The sequence below is a fragment of the Lactuca sativa genome, chromosome 1 (assembly GCF_002870075.4).
Source record: "Lactuca sativa cultivar Salinas chromosome 1, Lsat_Salinas_v11, whole genome shotgun sequence".
NCBI classification, from domain to species: Eukaryota; Viridiplantae; Streptophyta; class Magnoliopsida; order Asterales; family Asteraceae; genus Lactuca; species Lactuca sativa.
In genome coordinates this window covers 172,046,343-172,067,981 of record NC_056623.2, presented here as the reverse complement: position 1 = coordinate 172,067,981, position 21,639 = coordinate 172,046,343, and the positions used below count along the sequence as shown (strand labels likewise).

General features: G+C 40.4%; 1 protein-coding gene across 1 annotated transcript; it reads right to left on the bottom strand.

The window, feature by feature from the left end:
* Positions 1 to 570: 570 nt before the first annotated feature.
* LOC111877393 (zinc finger A20 and AN1 domain-containing stress-associated protein 5) lies at positions 571 to 1,565 on the bottom strand. Its single transcript, XM_023873924.3, has one exon. It carries the CDS (start codon positions 1,388 to 1,390, stop codon positions 896 to 898), a length of 495 nt encoding a protein of 164 aa, XP_023729692.1. The 5' UTR covers positions 1,391 to 1,565; the 3' UTR covers positions 571 to 895.
* Positions 1,566 to 21,639: the final 20,074 nt, after the last annotated feature.

Here is a 21,639-nt window from a genome sequence, read left to right as displayed (position 1 = left end):
TGAAATTTCAACCAATATAACCATTAAAGTGTTCCATGTCAGATAATAACTGGTAGACCACCCTAATCATTTATAAATAAAATGCTATTATAATGTTACCAGTCAAAACTTCTTAACACTTCTTGTACAGCATATTTTAGAGTATAATTATTTCTTAAGAGAATAATCTTTTTGCAATATAAAAGTAAATCGTATCACAATAAACATTTAAAACCATATGGTTTCATGATGTTAACACCAATTTGATTGAAATTTTGAATTTTTTAAAGGCGACATTTTGCTAGAAATGCTTTTACGTTATGAAAGTATTAAAATGTGTCTCCTTGTTTTTCTTTTTCTTTTTTATAAAAAAAGGACAAGTTAAGACTTAAAATTACCGGTCCAACCGGTGCCCCACAAAAAAAGATGGACCCGATAATGACTCAAAACCGGGACAGCTTAAAAGCCTGTGTGCGTAGGTCCGATTCCGTCGCTATGCTTTAGGTGTCTTTTGTGGTCTTGATGAAGAACATGGTTTCATAATATGGATTATAGAACAATAGATTAAACAGATCAAGAAAATCAAGAAAATTGAAGAAGATCTTCCTTTCATTAATTATATTACACTAATTGATTTTGAGCACCGGATGATCAATCATACAACAATACTAATGAAACCTAATAATTGAATCTCTACCAAATAAAGCAGAACAATTCCAACGGGAGAATTTCAGATGATACTCGATCAATCAATCTATCTCATCTCCAAGCAGATGATTGAATTCAATAATTAATTTCCACAAGAGATGATAGAAACAAGAGATCGAGCGTTGATCTCGTAAGTTTATAAAAGTTTTTCGATCAAAGAAATCAAATTTGGCAAACATATGTAAAAATTTGTGGAAAATAATTTAATTTAAATTCTAACAATTTTTGCCGCTTTGACCACCGGATTGTCCCTCGCGATCGCCTCCCGACCGGCGGTCTTATAATCATAGGTGCAGTCATGACGGTCGGAGTAGCGGTGCTCCGCGCAGAATAGATCGCCACACCGGCACCGGAATCCGGTCAAACCTACCCTCTTCCGGCAACCGGAGCACCGATTTACAACCTTAGCCGTCGTTTTCTCCTTTGGTTGTTCATCAACCATCAAAACCGTCCGATCTACAACCAGATCAACCGATACATCGCGAGACGTTGACCTCGTCGGAGACCTCAAGGAGCCAGATCTACCACGAGTACTTCGTTGCGTTGACGTGGTTGAACTGGAGGTTGTGGTGGCGTTAAAGCACTTTTGACACATATTGTTTGTCGCCGGATTTCCAACGACGCCGCAGTTATTGATGCAGAGAGTCAAGGTTTCAGGTACAGCCTTGAATTCCGTCTCTTCTTTCTCAGTCCTCTGAGCCATCTTCAAACAGAAACCTTTAAAACAATCACAAATTTGGACAACGAAAACAATTCAATCACCCTGAGAAGCGATCGGCGTTGGAGAGATGAAAATTTTCAGTTGTCGTTGATTAATCGAAATGGAAATTTTGGGTTGGCGAGAGAAATGGAGGGGAGGGGGGAGGTTTATTAAGGGAAGGGGGAAAAGGGCTAATGGTTATCGCAAGGGACGCGTTATCATCATGCAAATTGTGACGTCAAATTACCATTTTACCCTCCAGGCATTTCATAAACGGTGGGGTCAGGGTCAAGCGCAGTAGGATTACTACGTCTGACGTGTTTATTACTCCATCAGGGCCCAATTTCGCCCGTGACAAAAAGCTTTGAAATTTTTTAAAATAAAAACTTGTAAGCAAATGTCTTTTTAATGTTTCAAACAAGTAAATTATAATATATGTTTTTATAACGTTATGCATTAAAAACTTAAAATAACCTCTAAGTTTAATCAAGAGCTTTATTTTGAAGAAGTTTTTTAATGCTTTTATCGTTGGAGTGAAAAAGTCTTTTATTTTTCTGAAGAAAAGCCTGTAAGAACCCGTCCTAATGGAAAATGTTCCATCCTTAGTGATTATTTTACCATTAAATGTCAAACCTGATCATTTGTTCATTAATCATTAGAGTTGATTAATTAAAATGAGAAATTAAATACCATTTTGTATTTGTATAAAATAATAACATGTGAAATTTATTAATTGTTTTTTTTCTTTTTAATTTTTAAACTTTATTTTGATAATTGTCTTAATATGGTGAGTATATATGAATAAAAACAAAAGTTAAGAGGATATATTTAACTTCACAGACAAAAACAATAATATGTCTTTGAACCGGATTCACAACTATTTTGTCGCCTATGATAGCGATGCGACCATGAGCTTGGTCACGGTGCATTGACTCATTGACCATTGACTTTAACAGTTAACCGTTGACTTTTAATCAATTTGAGTTTAGGTCAAACTTTGGTGGATTAAAGTTTTTTGGCTAAGGGTTGACCTTCGATTAGTATTGGTCATTTATTTACACCTAATGATGCTTTTGGTGATTGGTGTAGTTGTAACACCTGTTTCTCAGATACTTTTCATTCATAGCTCAAATATACATTTTTTCTTGAAAAAACGGTCCTTACGAATGAATTACATGGGGCGTAAGTCATTAAATGGATGCGGGGACTTTATGCTCTACACAGGGCGTACAATCCCTATGTCGGGCGTAATTACTCAGAACCCAAACCCTGGTTTTTTAGAGTCAAGACCATATTTAAAGACCTTAAGTCCCTTAAGGCCTCCCTTATCATCAGCCTCCATTCTCCCACGTTGTCATTTCAAAATCCTAATCCCTTGTGAGCTTGTTTGAGACCTTTTGTGTGTTCTTGGTACATATTGAAGAAAGAGAAGTATATCATTGTGGATTGGTGTGGCTCAAGCTTGAAGATCCAGAGCTTTCATCTCTTTTGCAAACTTCAGGAGGTATAAAGCTCCCACCTTTATGGTTCTATGGTTTAGATCTAGGTTAGATTCTTGGTTTCCAAGCTTTTGGTCCCCTAGTTTTGGTTTTTGTGAGTAAAAGCTACTCCAGAGCTTAAGATTGTCATCTTATGTTGTTTTTGAGGATCATATGTCATAAAAATGAAATCTTTGTTGCTATATTTCACCCATGCAAGGGTTTGAGGTCACTAAAGGGTGGTATGGACTAGGGTTTGGTTTTGGGCTCTATTAAGCCATGCAAAGGCATAAAGTTGGGAACTTTATCCTTTTAGACGTCCATTAGGTTCAGATCTAAGTGTTGAACGTTTGGTCTTAAGACATTAAGGGCTTAATGTGGGAGTTCGAAAACTACAATGTTACATAACGCGTAAACCTGGCTATGCAACGCATAGCCCGGTTTGGCCCATATTTCTAACTATCTACGCAAGGCATAAAGCAAGAGTATGCAAGACGTAGCCCCGGAAGAGGAATTTGCCATTTTTAGGGCTTTAGGCCATTTTTTGAAGGGACTTGCCTTTGAAGGGTAAAATGGTATTTTATCTTAGAGAGACAAAGTATGTAATGAACCCTTAAATTATGGATTATCACCCAAATTGTTAATTATGGTTATTTTGGATATGTTCAATATGAGGAGCTTTTATAGCAGCAGCTCGATTGTGAGATTTGTTTATCTTTAGATTGAGGTGAATTTTCTCATTGTACTTGTGGGTCGAAGGCACCATTGTCGACCCACTTAACTGTGTAGTATGTTATTTGTCTTTGTGATTCTTGCATGGAAGACCCTGGGGGTAGCTCATGGTATTTGTATAAAAGAATATGGGGGTAGCCCATGACAATTACATGAAAGACCATGGGGGTAGCTAATGGCATTTGTATGAAAGACCATGAGGGCCAGCTCATTGCAATTGCATGAAATACCATGGGGGAAGCCCATGGAACTTGGATTGTAAGACCCTGGGGGTAGTCCATAGCAATTGTATGTATGGTGTGTGGTATTTTGGGGAACCCGCTAAGCTTTGTGCTTACGGTTTTATGTTTATGTTTTAGGTACTTCCAGTTCCAAAGGGAAGAGCTCGACGTGATTGCATCGCATCAACTAGTGTTCCATATTTTATGATATGATTTGTACTTTGATAACTATTTTATACATTTTCACACTTCAATGGGTTTGGAATGAATAGATGATGGTTTTGATAGACTTAAAACAAAAACTTTTTACATGGAATATTTTGGAGTGTTACAAGTTTGTATCAGAGCCCTGATTTGAGGGATTCAGGCACTCTCTCGAGTGTGCATGAACTCAAACTACGGAATTGGTAAAAAAATTATAAAAGAAATGATTTTCTAAAAAAATTTATAGAAAGAAGAGGTATGATGCATGCAATCGACCGAGCTCAAGTAAGTATTTCCCAAAATACCCATACATGTTTTATGATTTATGTTGATTTGAGTATATGAGAACGGCATGCTAGTATGGATTCAGATATTGGATAGATTGACATGATTAGGTTATGCTTTGTTATGAATTACTCGATTCTCGAATGATAATTGCTTTATGCTTTAGGGAGTACCATTAATATAAACTAAATACTAAGCGTATACGTTAAGTTACATTTTACAGAGATTGGATAATTTTAGAAAGTTAGGGTTAACTTTATTTTGTAGCTCTTGTTTGAGTCCAACCGTTTTGTAGTTGAAGGATTATCTAGTGCCCGTAGTATGTAGCTGTATTCGGGAGGTAGTTAGAAAGTGTTAGGGGGAGTTTCTTTTGCAGCTAATGGCAGAGAGTGGTGTGGAGGGAACCCTAGGAAAGCCAAGGAGGTGTTAGCACATAGGGAATTTTTCTGTGCGATTAAAGTATTTGATAATAGGGAAGCAACTTGGAGGATTTAGGAAAACCCTTGGGGTGAGTACGGATAGGTCTGGAGGTAGTAATGGGCCCGTACTACTCAAAGCACAGGATCAATACTCAAACTAATGGAGGTCACGGAGCTACTAAGGAGCTTGTAGTGTGTGGAGTTCTCCGAGTGTTTTCTGATAGTTTGCATTGTTTATTTTCAGTATGGTGATGACATGAGGAAGAGCTTCTGGTTTAGATTCAGGCTCTAGTGTCAAACCTATTGATGTAGGTTTACGTGAGGTCATTACGTTTGATATTATGTGAGGTATCCTTGATGTGACCCATGTGATGTTCGGGTCGATCAAGGAATGTACTGTGCATTTGAAAGAGTTGTGATTTAAGAATTTTTAGGCAGATAGCCGCCGGACAGTTGGGTTCACTCACGCTCTCATTCAATAACTTTTGGGCTTACGGTGCATAGGAATTCTTTTGGGAAGAAGGGCCTCATTATCAGTAGGAGATTGGTTGCAGATATGGAAAGCGCCCAGAAGATGAGCCTCTTCCTTGAGGGGCTAAAGGTGAGGTATGCTGCTTGTTTGCTAAGATATCGACGATATGACGGGTGGGAGGAGGTCGACCATGCTTTGGGAGCACCGACTCTGGAGGCCATGACCTGGCCTGATTTTGTGACCAGATTCAGAGTGAAGTTTTCACCAGCTAATGAGGTGAAACCGTTAGTGAGAAAGTTTGAGGATCCCAAACAGGCTACGAAGACGGTGACTGAGATCACCGCTCAGTTCAGGGAGATGGCATTATTGATTCCGGAGTATGCTGCAGATGAGGAGATGAAGAAGACCCGGTATCACAATATGTTGAAGGATGAGATGAGAGAGTTCGTTAGTTTTTTGACATGCTGTACTTTAGAGGACATGATTGATAGGGCTCGTGAGCGGGAAATTGAGATGGAGCTTCGTTTGCAGTGTAAGTCGGTTCAGGTACAGATTTCTGATGGATCAGCTAAGAAGCCCAAGACTTTTGATTCTCTATCTAGAGACCAGCAAGGGTGGATCCGTTGTGGCAAGTGTAGGAAAACACACGATGGGGTGTGTTGCGCCAGTGGTTCAGGCTGCGATAGGTATGGCGAGATAGGTCACATGAGCAAGGATTATACCTAGGTATCAGGACTAATTTGCTTGCATTGCAATCAGAGTGGCTAAAAGAAGGGTTTTTGTTTGAGTTTGACAGTAGCGGCGGTTGCAGCACCTACTCCAACGATCTTTAGGATTACCGACAACTATCAGGGAAAGGCGGAAGGGCCAGTTGTGAGGAGTCGAGCTTTCCAGCTGATAGCCGAGGAGGCTCGTACAACACCAGATGTGGTTACTAGTATGTATCTTCTCATTATCTTATTTACTATTTATTTGTTTTTTATTCATGTGTATGTGATTATATAGAGACGTTCTTAGTAAATGGTGTTTTGGCCTAGGTTTTTTTCAATTCGGGAGCCACTCGGTCGTTCATATCTCTTGTGCTCAACAAGAGATTTGGATTATCCGCTGTAGGTGGAGATCGCCAACGATCGTCCAGTGAGAGTATCGAGGGTTCATCGGGGTTGTATTTTGAAGTTATTTCGAGATAGGTATCCGATCGAATTGGTTCCTATTATTTTGTGTGAGAGCAAGGTTATCATAGGGATGGATTGGTTGAGCCCTAATGAGGAGATGATAGATTGTGAGCACTAGATAGTTGGGGTTCGAATACCAAGTGGGGGAGATCTAGTTATTCATGGTAAGGGTGCTCAACATGGACCAACTCTCTGTTTAGCTGCGAGGGCTAGGAGATATCTTCAGCAAGGTTCTTCTGGTTTTGTAGCCTACATGTTGGATACCCGAGAGGATGGAAAGAAGACGAAAGATAATGTGCCGATCGTTCAGGGATATCCTGAATTGTTCCCAGAGGATTTACATAGGGTGCCTCTGAAGAGGTAGGTTGATTTTAGTATAAATCTGGTTCCAGGTGTGGGTTTAATAGCCAAGGCACCATACCGGTTAGCACCACCAGAGATGTAAGAGTTGTCTACACAGTTGCAAGAGTTGTTAGACAAAGGGTTTATCAAACCTAGTAATTCACCCTGGGGAGAATCGATAATGTTTCTAAAAAAGGGGGATGGTTCACATAGAATGTGTATCGATTACCAGGAGCTAAACAAGTGGACGGTGATGAAGCGTTACCCACTCTCGAGAATTGATGATTTGGTTGATCAGCTGCAGGGCACATCTGTTGGGTTTTGAGCATTCTAACACTCCTAAGGTGTTCATGCAACCCTAATTACCTTGGATCTATGTTTTCACTAATTATACATGCGATGGTGTTTCCAAGGTATTAAACCAATGACTAGCATACAGTTGTCATATACCACACAAGAATCTAGTTAGGATAACATACCTTATGGTGGAGATTGACGTCATGATGTATCTAGCCTTAAGAGATTATCCCCAATAGTGTGGAAGCCTCAAGTGGAATCACAACACATCATGGACAAAGGAAGAACTTGAGAGACAATCTCCATGCACCCAAAACCACCATGAACTCCAAGAATACACATGTGTCCATTTTGGGCAATGAAGTACGTATTTATATGTGGGATTTCTAGGGTCAAGGATATAACCCAAATCCATACCCATGGGTCTTATGATCCATGGTTCATCTGGACCAACTCTTTATGTATCCATACATAAACTTGGTCCAACATGGATCATAAGCCCAACACACATGAATATAACTAATTAACATAATTAGTCCCAATAGATTTAATTAGTCTCTTTTTGATCACTAAATCAATTCTAAAATAATTCTTGATCAATACTAATTAAAACCATATGATTTCATATTAATATATTATTACTTATAATATATTAATAAAATCATATATAACCTTCTCTCAAGAGTCCATCCTAACAAATTGTCCTGATGATATGCAACCCAAATGGACCATGCTACTCTCAGGTCAAGTACATACAAATAATAGTTATGGGCTTAGACATCTAATCCAACAACATCTTGGTTCTCTAAAATTGATCTACAGTAAGGATATCATCAGATGAGGGTCAAAGAGAAATACATGCAGAAAACTGCTTTCATAACTCGTTATGGTCATTACGAGTTTGTGGTGATGCCTTTCAAGCTTACCAATGCTTCGACTGTATTCATGGACCTCATGAACCGCACATGTAGACTGATACTGGATCAGTTTGTCATTGTATTTATTGATGATATTCTGGACTATTCTAAGACCAATGAGAAGCATGAGGATCATCTACGAGAGGTTCTGGAGACTCTGAGGAGGGAGAGACTTTATTCCAAATTCTCCAAGTGCGAGTTCTGGTTGCGTGAGGTGTAGTTTCTAGGGTAGCTTGTCAATTAGAAGGGGATATTGGTCGACCCATCCGAGGTTGAGGCCGTGATGCAGTAGGAGGTACCAAGATCTTCATATGAGATTGGGAGTTTCCTTGGGTTTGTAGGGTATTATCGGAGGTTCATCGAGAACTTCTCCAGGATCATAGTTTTTTTACCAAACTGACAAAGAAGACTGTCACTTTCTGTTGGGAGCCTACGCAGTAGGCGTCATTTGAGACTTTGAGACAGAAGTTATGCAAGGCTCCAATTTTAAACCTAACCAAGGGCATGGAGTATTTTTTGGTTTATTGTGATGCATTGATCACAAGGTTGGGTGTAGTACTATGCATAGGGTCCATGTGATTGCTTATGCTTTGAGGCAGTTGAAGCCTCATGAGGCGAATTATCCTACTCATGATTTGGAGCTGGGACTATGATTTTTTCCCTCAAGATTTGGTGTCACTACATATATGGGATTTTTTATATCATTTACACGGACCACAAGAGTTTGAGATATCTGATGGATCAGTTGAATTTGAACATGAGGCGACACAGGTGGCTCAATGTGGTAAAGGATTACAATTGTTAAATCCTTTATCACTTTGTAAAGGCCAACGTGGTGGCCGATGCTCTTAGCTACTAGACGATAAGTACTCGTATCATAGATTTGTGGTTGAGGATGACAGTGATTACCCTAGTCTTGGATCAGATTTGTAGGGTACAGATTGAGGTTCTGAAAGAGGAGCATTAGAAGAGTGAGGGCATAGTGGGTAAGGTGTTTTTTTTGTTTATGATAGTCGAAGATTATTGACCCTACATCGGAGAGTTTAGGTTCCGTGTTTAGGAGGTACTCGTCAGATTCTGATGGAGGAGCAGCACAAGTCGAATTTCTCTATTCATCTGGGTGCTACAAAAATGTACAGAGACCTCCGTCTCGATTATTGTTGGCCCTGCAACTAGCGGATGTGGCTTCTTTTGTAGAGAGGTTCTTGACTTTGAGGAAAGTCAAGGACGAGCATCAGCGAGCACACGATAAGTTGGAGTCGTTGGGTGTTCCCATTTGGAAATGGGAAGAGATCACGATGGATTTTATCACAAATTTACTGCAGATAGTGCGATGGGTGGATTCGATTTGGGTCATCGTGGCTCGATTGACCAAGAGTGCGCATTTTATCTCCATTCAGGAGAACATCTCTACGGAGAAATTGGGATGATTATATTTGTGAGATTGTGGCACGACATGGGGTTCTGATATCAATGGTCTCGGATCGAGATGTCCGCTTTACTTTCACATTTTGGAAGAGATTCCATGAGGATTTGGGAACTCAATTGCACTTCAGCATGACTTTTCATCCATAAACAAATGGGCAAAGTGAACGAACTATCCAGACACTGGATGATATGCTTCGATCATGTGTTCTGGATTTTGGCGAGCGTTGGGATACATATATCCAATTGGCTAAGTTCTCATACAACAACAGCTACCACGCCAATATTAATCGACCTCCCTTTAAGATGCTCTACAGGAGTAAGTGTCAAACCCTAATTTGTTGCGGTGAGGTCAGTCTGCGAGTCATTAGGAGTATGGAGGTGTTACTCAGAACTACAGAGTTGATACATATGGTGTGTGGCCGTCTTCAGACTACATAGAGCAGACATAAATGTTATGCTGATTAACACCGATCAAATTTTGAATTTCAGGTCGGGGATATGATAATCCTGAAGGTGTCATCCAGTTTAGGAAGCTGGGTAAGCAGGGCCCTATATATATTGGTCATTTCATGGTTATTGCCAGGGTGGGCATGGGTTGCATATCATTTGGATCTACCCGAGGAGCTCAGACGGATTCACAGTACTTTTCACGTCTCTCAACTATAGAAGTGTTTGGTTGATGACTTTGCAGTGGTACCTTTTAAGGATATTCAGGTGGACGAGCACCAGAACTATATAGAGAGACCAATTGTGATCCTTGGTAGGAAGATGAAGACTATACGAAACAAGGTGGTGTGTTTGGTGAAGGGGCAATGGCAGCACTGGAAAGGCTCAAAGTGGACGTGGGAGCCTGAGGATGAGATGAAGGAGCATTATCCAACGTTATTTGTAGTGGTGGACTTCGAGAACAAAGTCTGATTCAAGTGGGGGAGAGCTGTAACACCCGTTTCTTAGGTACTTTTCATTCATAGCTTAAAAATAAATTTTCTTGAAAAAACGGTCCTTACGCAAGGTGTAAGTCATTAAATGGACACGGAGACTTTATGCTCTATGCGGGGCGTATAATCCCTACGCAGCGCATAATTACTCAGAACCCAAACCGTAATTTTTTAGGGTTTATATCGTATTTAAAGACCGTGAATCCCTTAAGGCATCCCTTATCATCAGCCTTCACTCTCCCAAGCTATCATTTCGAAACACTAATCCCTTGTGAGCTTGCTTGAGCCCTTTTGTGTGTTCTTGGTGCATATTGAAGAAGGAGAAGTCTATAATTGTGGATTGGTGTGGCTAAAGCTTAAAGATACAGAGCCTTCATATCTTTTGCAAACTTCTAGAGGTATAAAGCACTCATCTTTATGGTTATATGGTTTAGATCTAGGTAGGAATGGCAACGGGGCGGGTTTACGGCGGGGCAAGTGTAACATCCCAATTTTCGAGGCCAAAAATTTCATTTTTAAATAAGTTATTACATAAAACCATCAGTATAAAAACATTCATAATAATATCTCGTGTCAAACCAAAGTGTCAGTAATCAAAACATATTATCATAAAACCATATCAGAGTGTAATCCCAAAGATCTCATGTGCGGAAAACATAGTGTGATGCGCTGCGATCAAGCCGGATCCTTTCCTTTAAAAACGAGTACCTGAAACCAAAACTGTAAACCGTAAGCACAAAGCTTAGTGAGTTCCCCCATCGTACCACATACCATACAATATACTGTCAGGCAATTCTGGGGCGCCTGACTTACCCAGGTCAAACCATTCTGGGGTGTTTGACGTACCGAGGTCAAGCCATTCTGGGGTGCTTGACGTACCCGTCGGTCTATTTCACCTAACTACCGGGGACTATTTCACCCCCTACTACTACCACATAAACACATAGCATAACATAATGTACTATCAGACAATTCTGGGGTGTCTGACTTACCCATGTCAAGCCATTCTGGGGTGCTTGACGTACCCGTCAGTCTATTTCACCCAACTACCGGGGACCATTTCACCCCCTAATACTACCACATAAACACATATCATGCTAGCATATAAACATATCAGGTAATAGTAATCCTAGGTGAATATCACAAAGACAATCACCTAACATATGACTCTTATTGGTGGGCTGGCATCGTGGCCTTAGACCCAACACTACTGGAAGGTAACTCACCTCACACTATTGAAGTCCCGTAGACATAATCCCACACTGCTGAAGTCCCGCAGACTCAACCCCAACTGCTGGATGACAGATTCCCGAACTGTCAATCATAAAAATAACACCCAATTAATAATTGGGTCCCAACACATAATCATAGATACTCACTTGGATAATTACTACATTACCCCAAGGTTGGCTTTATGCAGGCCCAAGGCCCAATCTAAGGCCCAAAAGTCCAACTATGGCTCAAAGCCCAACATATGCCCCAATTTTCCAAATTGGGACCAGACCTATACATGGTCTTACTCTAATGCCCAACATCATATAATCATTAAGGTCCAAACTATGGCCCAATTTTCCAAATTGGGCCCAAACCCCTTACATGGGCCTTACCCCAAAGCCCATTAATTATTCTAGTCCACTTGCTTGATCTTGGATGGCCCATTTAACAGCCCAATAATAAACCCAAGTGAAATTAGGGTTTCACATAAAATGACGATTAGGGTTAAGTTTCCTACTTAACCCATTAAGGACTTAATCCTCTAAGAACTTAATCCATTAAGTCCACTGCCTCTTAGATTAATCTTGCCAATGATTATTATTTAATATCCCTAGTTATTAAATAATTCTCGTGTGTCCCGATTAATTTCCTAAAATTAGGGTTTTGATTGCATTAGGGTTTTCCAAACCCTAATTAGGGTTTCCAACCCAAGTACTAGCCCATTTATTAATTTGTTGGACTTTTAGGTTATTTAGGGCTTTATTGGGCCTATTAGGCCCACTAGAATATCATTAAGCCCATTAGGGTTTTCACTAAGTCCATTAGGCTTCATTAGGCCCATTAGGGCTTCTTTGGCTCATTAGGGTTTCAATCACTCCAAACGAATCAACACAACGAGACAAGGCACACCACCACCCGACACGACGGCCGGTGGCGGCAGAAGATGGCAGCCACTACCCTAAGGTGGTGGTTTGATTTTCTTTCCATTATTCCATTTTTGTAATTTACACTTACAATGTTAAATCTCAAAATAAACATACTAAACAAAATAAACACCACACAGCCACCTTATGGTGGTCGGCAGCGACACAGCGGCGACATCAATTAATAGCGGATGAAGCTAGGGGCGGCACCGAAGAAATGACGACAGATGGAAGGAGGAGGGAGGAAGTCTGACGACACTGTCGTCGGCTGGGAATGGCAGTAGCAGTGCTTTTACGAAGACAGCCACCACCTCACGGTGGTGGCAGTGGTTTGTGACCTCTACAGTAGGGTAGCGAGAGGCGATTCAATAGGAAACAAGGGAGGTGGTGGTCATCTATCATCGAAACAGAAGCAATGGTCAAGCTTCCTCTAGCCTCCACTGCCCATGGAGGGACATCGGCTTCATGGTTCTTTTGTCGACGACAGGACAACAGCGGTGTCTCACAAATGCAACATGCCTACGACGCTCCTCAACGTCGTCGGTAGGCTCACCGACGGTCTTTTCGTGACTCCCTCAATGTCGGCGGTTAGCTCGGTCTCAAGGTCCTTCGACGTCGCCGACAAGGAGAGCGGCGGCTGAAGGGAGCTCTCATGGCGGCTGGAGAAATTTCCTTTCATTTAGGGTTTAGTGGCTGGATGTTAGGGTTATATACCATGTGCAACAAAACTTCACGCCATAATGGCATAAACAGCCCCTCCTCATGACATTTTCTTTCAAAATAAGTCTTTATTTACCATTTAACCCCAGCATCATAATCCCTTACAATGTAAGTACAATATTTACCTAACAGCCCTCCCCCTTGAGAATCTTTGCAAAACTAACGCAGGATTTACCTTTTTAACCCCCGAATCTATAAATCTTTACAATATAAATCCAGAATTTACATTTTATCCGTTGTTTGACAAATTCTTTTCAATTAAAGTCCAATGCTCAAACTTCAACCTTGTTAACATTTTTAGTCCCTGCCTTCATAGATAATTACGAATCTAATATGAAACTTTACACTTTAACCCTTGACTTCTAACATTGTAGCCTTTGGCTCCCGGAAACCAACACCTTGCTATATAATTATTTATTTTAGGGCTACTATTCGTTCATTAATTAATTAATTAATTTAATAATTAAACGAGGTGTTACAACAAGGTTTCCCAAACCCGAACCGGATTTCTAAATGTGTCCCTGACCCTAACCTGATACCCGACAGGTTTCCTATCGGGGATGAAACTTTCCCCAAACCCGACCCTAAACCCGAAACCCAACCCAAAAACCCGAAATATGGCAGAAAAAAATGGAATAACTACAATTATAGAATGAGAAATTAATACGTTACATAGGCTTCAAATACCAAATAAGTTCTTAAATCATTTAACCAAATAGAAAATACTAATAGTCTAATTTAAAATAAGGTCATGCTGGTGATCGTGTTTCCCTTTTCGAACCAACCACTTCATCTCCATCTTCATCAAAAAAATGTATCATTAATATGTAACAGCCCGAATTTCCAGGTATTTTATTGTTTTGTTTTCTGGTGTTTTGAGAGGGGACTCGGCGAGTTGGAGCTCAGACTCGCCGAGTAGGGTCGCGTTTCTGGACGCGGGATTCGTCTGGACTCGGCGAGTCCAGGATATGGACTCGGCGAGTCCATGCTGTTTAATGAAACCCTAATTTCTCGGGTTTGGGACCTATTTAAAGGGCCTTATGGCCGTCATTTGCACCCAACAGTCCATAGAGAGAAACCCTAGAGTGCTTCAGCGATTTGAGAGAGGAAGGAAGCATTTCTTGACATTTGTGTGTTGTTTAGCAAAGAAGAGGAAGGTTCTAGTCAAGAGGAGGCAAAGGAGACTGCTACTCGGTGGATTTGAAGCTTAGCCCTTCAATCTAAAGGTATGATTTCGGCTCATCTCTTGTTTTGTGAAGTATAATTGATTTTAGGGTTTCTTGTGACCTTGTTGAGTTGATTGGATGGCCAAATAGTCCCTTGCTAGTGATGAGACTTCGGATCTGGATCCATAGAGGTCCAGAGGGCCTCATTCATCAAGCTTTATAGAGAACAATGGAGGTTATGACCTTGAGTAGTGAGATTTGTTGATAATTCTTCATAAATGGTCATATAGAGGTTGTTTATGCACCAAGTCTGGGGCTTTACGTGGTGAATCAATTTAGGAAGGCCAGATCTATGAATTGTTGGAGTAGATCTGACCTTAGAAGCAAGTTTGAGTGATTGCATGGCATGGACTCGCCGAGTCCGATGAGCAGACTCGGCGAGTAGCTTGAAGATTGCCTTGGACCGGTCAGTGAGTGGTCCAGTCGAGTCATGGGTTGACTCAGTGAGTCAGGGCGAGTTAGAGAGGGTGTCAAGTGGACTGAGTCGAGCTGGGACTCGCCGAGTCGTTCTTGAGACTCGACGAGTTGAGTCGGGGTGGCCCCGCGATTTCTGCCAGGTGAAACTCGTCGAGTCGGGGGGGAGTACTCGACGTGTAGAAAGGGAATCCTAGAGAGTTGGTGAGAACGTCTAGACTCGCCGAGTTGCCGTGTGCACTCGCCGAGTCCGGTCAAAGTTGACCGTTGACCGTTGACCTGTGTTGACTTCTTAGGGATAGTCAACCTTAGAGATAAAGAGTGTTAATTAGAGTCATGTGATGTTATAGGAGGATTAGAGCTCGGAGGATCGAGCACGAGGGATTTCCAGGGTTCGGGAGATACCGAGACACGCGAGGTGAGTCTTCTCACTATACTTTACCTTGAGTAGGTAATCAGAGTTATGTGTTTGTGTATGTATGTTATGTTTATGCTATGTGTTGTACTGCATTATTTCTATGTGACTTATGCTGTGCATGATTTCAGAGTTGGAACCGGAAGGTTCCTAGACTTAGAACCTGAGGATTCACAGAGTTGGGTGCACAGACCCATAGAGTTATAGCCTCGAGTGGCTAATATATGTTTGTGTGTGGTATTTTGGGGAACTCACTAAGCTTCGTGCTTACAGTGTTAGTGTTGTTGTTTCAGGTACTAGCGATGACCGTGGGAAGGCGCCGGCTTGATCTGTACACACGCAGGGGACTTTTGATATATTTATGTGATCTTGGGAATTGTATGATACAGATTGGAATTTGAGACTTAATGTTTTTATGAAATTAAGTGAGAAATGTTTTTATTATATTGCGAAAAATATTTTTGAAATTCACGGTGTTACATAATATTTGTCTCGTCTTGTTGATCCACAGAATTAATATTTTGTTGATTAGAACCCAAACCTCCCACATCTTGACTACTTGTAGTTGGAGCATGATTTTGACTGTTTGAATTCCTATTTCCTGGAAAATAACAACCAATGTAATATCAAATTCAACAATTCTAAACATATCAGGTTTCAATAGCACAAAAATCATATTCAAAAATTCAAATAAGCACAAATTCTAAATAAGAAAATCAAAAAATCAGTTTCAAGAGTACAAATTAGCAAAAATTTAGATTCTAACAGTTCAAATAAGCTTAAATTCCAAATAAAAAATTTAGAATTCGATTTCAAGAGTACATATTAGAACAAAATCAGATTAATAGTTCAAACAAGCTCAAATTCGAAATCAGAAAATAAGAAATCAGTTTCCACAGTGCATTTGGAGGGTCAAAAGTCAACTAGCGGCTTGTTATTTCACTCTATATCAACAGAACATGTGATCAATTTCAAGAAAGAAATAAGAGAAAGAAGGGTACGCTCGTAAAAAAGAGAAGGGGTCCAATATCGAGTTCAATATTGATATCATTACCTGCGATTTTTTCGTGTGCGCGGCGTTGATCGAAGAGAAAGAAGGGTTGTATCGATTCGATTTTTGGGTTTGTGATTCTTTGAAACAACAGCAGGAAAAACCGAACAAGAACCAACAATATCTATACGATGGGCCAAATGTGGTTACTGCCTTGCTGGATGACGGTCGCAACTTGCTAGTGATGGACGATGGTGTACTCGACTTCGATGAAATGAATAAGATGAACGATGAAAATGATTGACTGATCATCGGATGATAGCAGAAAATTTGATTTTTTCAATTTGGAATATTCATTTGAGTATAGAGGAAATGAGTCAAGCTGGAACCTAGAAGAGAAGCGTGATTTTAGGGTTAGTCTTCCAGGGGCTGAAGTGTAATATATATATATATATATATATATATATATATATATATATATATATATATATATATATATACTCGGGGCGGGGCGGGGCAGATACATCCCACTCCCTGCCCCGAAGGCGAAAAAAATATCCGATAAGGATACAATACCCGACCCGATACCCGATAAGAGTGACCCGACCCGATCCGAAAACTTTGGGAATCGTGTTTCCCCATCGAGTTTGGATTTTTTTCCATCCTTAGATCTAGGTTAGATTCTTGGGTTTTAAGCTTTTGGTCCCCTGGTTTTGGTTCTTGTGAGTAAAAGCTACTCCATAGCTGAAGGTTGTCGTTTATATTGTATCTGAGGATCACAAGTCATAAAAATGAAATCTTTGTTGCTATCTTTCACGCATGAAAGGGTTTTAGGTCATTAAAGGGTGGTATGGACCTAGGGTTTGGTTTTGGGCTCTATTAATCCATGAAAAGGCATAAAGTCGGGAACTTTATCATTTTAGACGTCCATTAGGTTCATATATGGTTGTTGAACGCTTGGTCTTAAGACATTAAGGTCTTAATGTGGGAGTTAGCAAACTATAAAGTTATGTGGTGTATAAACTTGGCTATGTAGTGTGTAGCATGGTTTGGACCCGTTTTCTGTGGAAAGACTTTACGCAAGGTGTAGAGGATAAGTACACATGGATTATCCTCAAAAGAGGAATTTGTCATTTTTAGAGATTTAGGCCATGTTTGGAAGAGACTAGCCTTGGAAGGGTAAAATTGTCTTTTACCCTAGAGAGAGTAAGAATGTAATGGACCTTTGATTATGGCTTATCACCCAAATTGTTAATTAGGGTTGTTTTAGATATGTTCAGTATGAGGAGTTTTTATAGCAGCAGCTCGAGTGTGAGATTTGTTTATCTTTGGAATTGATGTGAGTTTTCTCATTATACTTGTGGGTCGAAGGCACTAATGTCGGCCTACTGAATTATGTAGTATGCTAGTTGTCTTTTGTGATACTTGCATGGAAGACCCCGAGGGTAGCCCATGATATTTGTATGAAAAAACATGGTGGTAGACCATAGAAATTGCATTAAAGACCATGGGTAGCCAATGGCATTTGTATGAAAGATCATGAGGGGCCACCCATGGCAATTACATGAAACACCATGGTGATAGCCCATGACACTTGGAATGTAAGACCCTACGGGTAGCCCATGGCAATTGTATGTATGGTATGTGGTATTTTGGGGAACTCACTAAGATTTGGGATTAAAACTTTATGTTTATGTTTAAGGCTCTTCTGGTTCCAAATGGAATAGCTCGACGTGATTACATCGTATCCATCAATGTTCCACATGTTATGATATTATTTTTACTCTGATAACTAGTTTATACATTTTCATACTTTTATGGATTTGGAATGAATGAATGATGGTTTTGATAGACTTAAAACAAAAAATTTTACATGGAATATTTTGGGGCGTTACAATAGTTGATTCTTTTGAGGACATATGGTCAAGAATCATGTTAGAATGATATTTACTAATATCATATGATCTTATAAAGTCACACCAATAACAAATAATTGCTAATTTAATATTTAAAAATGTTAGGTCCGGATCTGGATCTAATACTAGTAATCAAACAATCACAAATCGAGAATAGCAATGAGATGAAAAAGAATTGAGCTTGCACACGTTTATATCAAATAACCCTCTGGTACAACTCAAGTATTAGTCGTAAACTGACAGGCATCCAACCGTTCAAATGACCAACTCCTAGCCTTTATATACTAGTCTAGACAGCAAACTAAGTTTGCGGCCGTAAACGTGTTTACGGTCGTGAACATGACAAAACAGTAAACAACTCAAAAATACTATTACAGACTCAAAACCAAACAAATCACATATAAAGCCTAGCCCAAACCATTTATCAGACCCTTCAATCTCCCCCTTGGTTTGGTGCTAGCATGAATTCAGTCTTTGTCGACGACTAGCACATTAGATCTCCCCATTGCTCCATTCCACATCTTCTTCTCAATAATTTGAGCCACCATCGCCGTATATTCTTTTGCAGCGGGTTCAAATATGGATTCAGCCACCACAATCTGTTTAGTAGCAAGGTGATGTATGTCCCACTTGTGAAATTGAAGCAAATCCCTTTTCTCATAGAGACGGATGCAATCTTCCTTTAGCTTGATGACCGCAGCATCCGTGGATTCATCATACACCCAATAAAGCATGGATGCAAGAGAACCATCAGGGTAATTTTGAAGAACAGGGACTTGCTTAACCTAAGCTGTAGCAGGCCACATTACTGAAGTAATTGGCTGTTTTGTTGAGGTATCAAATACCTTGGAGTGAACCTTGACAACAGACTATGCAGTCTTCATTGAAGGAAACCCCTTGGCGACTTGATCTTCCAAGAAATATTTGAACTGACTGGCCTTAGGATTTCCTGATGGATATGAAAAGGGAGCTTTGGATAGCTCAATGAGGTCAACCTTAGTAAAAGAATGAAAATCATTAGCATCCTTGTATAGTTCCTTATTCCTGCTCTTCCTTCTCACCATAGACACGTCCTGCGTGTCATGGAATCCCTACGATACGATTCCTGACCTATCACCATAGACATCCCTGAAAGTTTGGGTGCTAAGATCAGTAAGAGTAATTCGTGGCTGATCCCAGGGTGCCTTATGATCCACACTTTGTTTAAAAAGCCATTTTCCTTTGTCATCCTCAGTAACAGCCTTCTTCTTCTTCTTCTTCTTCTTCTTGGAACTCTTTGAAGCATTTTCCCTTGGAGCTTGGTCCGGTTCCACTTCAAAGCAATCAACAATGATGGGGGATCTGATCTGTTGAGAGATAGTAGGAGCATCAACACTGGGAGCGTCTGGAATAGGGGAATCGACATGTGGTTCTTCAACATTTGACTTAAGTTCATCACCAAATTTTTCTTCAAGTTTCTTTTGTAACTCCAGAAAGTTAGCAGCCAAGTAACCATATTGCGTCTGAAGGTCAGCAATTTGCATAGACTTCAAAACATTGTCGTCGCGAAGCTCGGCCACTTGGATACTGAGCTCTATATTTTCAGTTTGAAGGTCTGCGACCTTGATGACAAGCTCTATATTCCTTTGGTCAAGATCAACATTCTTCTGATTTAAAACATCAATCTGACTCTGGAGTCCATGGAGTGAAGGGGTTTCTTCTCTTGTGTTGTCACCTCCAATAAAAATTCCTTTGCCACGAGAAAGTGGTGTAGAGAATTGTTCTTCAGCCAATAGTCGGGCTAACCTAACCGAGGCATCATCTTTGTCTGGCCTGGGAGGAGAGAGGTTTGCTTGAAATGAGGAACCACCAGCTTCAAATACAGTACTGGGACCTTCACTGATAGGTTCGGCTGAGACAATAACATGCGTGATTGTCGGTGGAGCTGTAGCACCTTGAGTCGTTGTACTCTGATTTGCTAGTCTCAGAGCTAGTCTGCATCGCTTGTTTGGAGGAGGAGTGGCTTGTGTGGTGGTGGGATCATCTTCTATTGGCATAGAAGTAGGTGAGGCAGTATCAAGGGGAGGAATCCCTGATATTGGCACCATAGAAGTTATTATTTCCGCCTCTGTATTGGAAACAATGGGTGCAACTTTGAGAATGTCTTCTATTTCCCTTGTCTCAGTTGTCATATGAACAACTTCATTGACATTGTCAAGCAAACTGTCGAGGTTTACTTCGTTCAGATAATCGTCATTGCTACCAAAATTCAACGGGATATCATCCTTATCAAATCCCGTGAGATCAACATCCTCAAGCCCTTCATCATCGATTCCTGTTCCCTCGTCGTAGTTACTTTGTACTTGAATTGATTGTAATTCGTGTTCGTCATTGACTCGAGCATTTGGATCAGGAGTCTCATTATCTTCGTGTTCTGAGGCCTTGATGATAAATTTAGATGACACTCGTTCAGATGAAGTCGGCTCAAATAGAATTTTCTCAGAATTTCCATGAGATTCAGAAGACTCATTAATCTCTGCAAATTGTCCGAACTTCACCAGAGGATGCAGACCTTGAAACACTACCTTGCCCTTTCGATTTTGTTTGATGAGGCCAACAGTGTGAGAGCCCAAGGATTTTGTATCCATTTTATCACCAACTTTGACCATATCGGGGAATTGGTCATCAATAAAAACTTGAATGAATCTGGGATACATCAAAAATGCGTCGCTATTTCCCCGTGTCCTGGCGCCAATGTTCACCAGGAATTCATCAAGAACATACTTTGAGAAATTGAACTTGTTGCCAGCAGCCAAAGAAACGATTGCTCCTATATTTCTAATGGAGATCTCATCTGCTCCAGGTCTCCTTCCTGACATGCAACTTATGAAGACATGAGCCAAGAAACGCCAGTAGGGAGGCAGAAGCTTCTTCACAGTTGGAGGATAAGAACCCTCGTATCCCATCCTGTCAAGAATTCGAGGAATTTCTTTAGCTTCAACTTCAGTGGGATAATTAGATTCATCAAGGATTAACAAAGTGTCTCTAATATATTGCTCTGAAATTCTGATCTTGCAGTTTTGCACCATTGCTTCAATAATCAGCTCTTTGTTCACCTCTGTCACCTTTGCTGATCGCCAGAATTCTTCAATAAGGTTCTCATAGATAACAAGATTCACCGTGATAGCATGAGCCAAGCAGCATTCTCGAAGTCGGTACAGCATTGACATAAATTCTCTGTGAGCCACTGGTGGATCATCCAATACAATGGCAAGGTTATGCATCTCAATAGTCTTAAGAAACACCATTATCTGCACCAAACAAGCCAAGTAAGAAAACAAAATATTTGACAAATCAGCAAGAGATTACATTCAAACTTGGTCAATCGACCGTAAACAAAGTTGACGACCGTAAGGCCAAACCGAGTTTACGGTAGTAAAGACAAAAGTCGTTTACGGTCGCAAGGTCACAAAGGGGAGTTTATGGTACATGAATTTACAGTGTATGAATTTACGGTCTATGAGTTTACTGTCTTTGAATATCCT

What these genes read in the sequence shown, in the direction of transcription:
- LOC111877393 (XM_023873924.3), bottom strand. Translation starts at nt 1,390, where the DNA reads ATGGCTCAGAGGACTGAGAAAGAAGAGACGGAATTCAAGGCTGTACCT.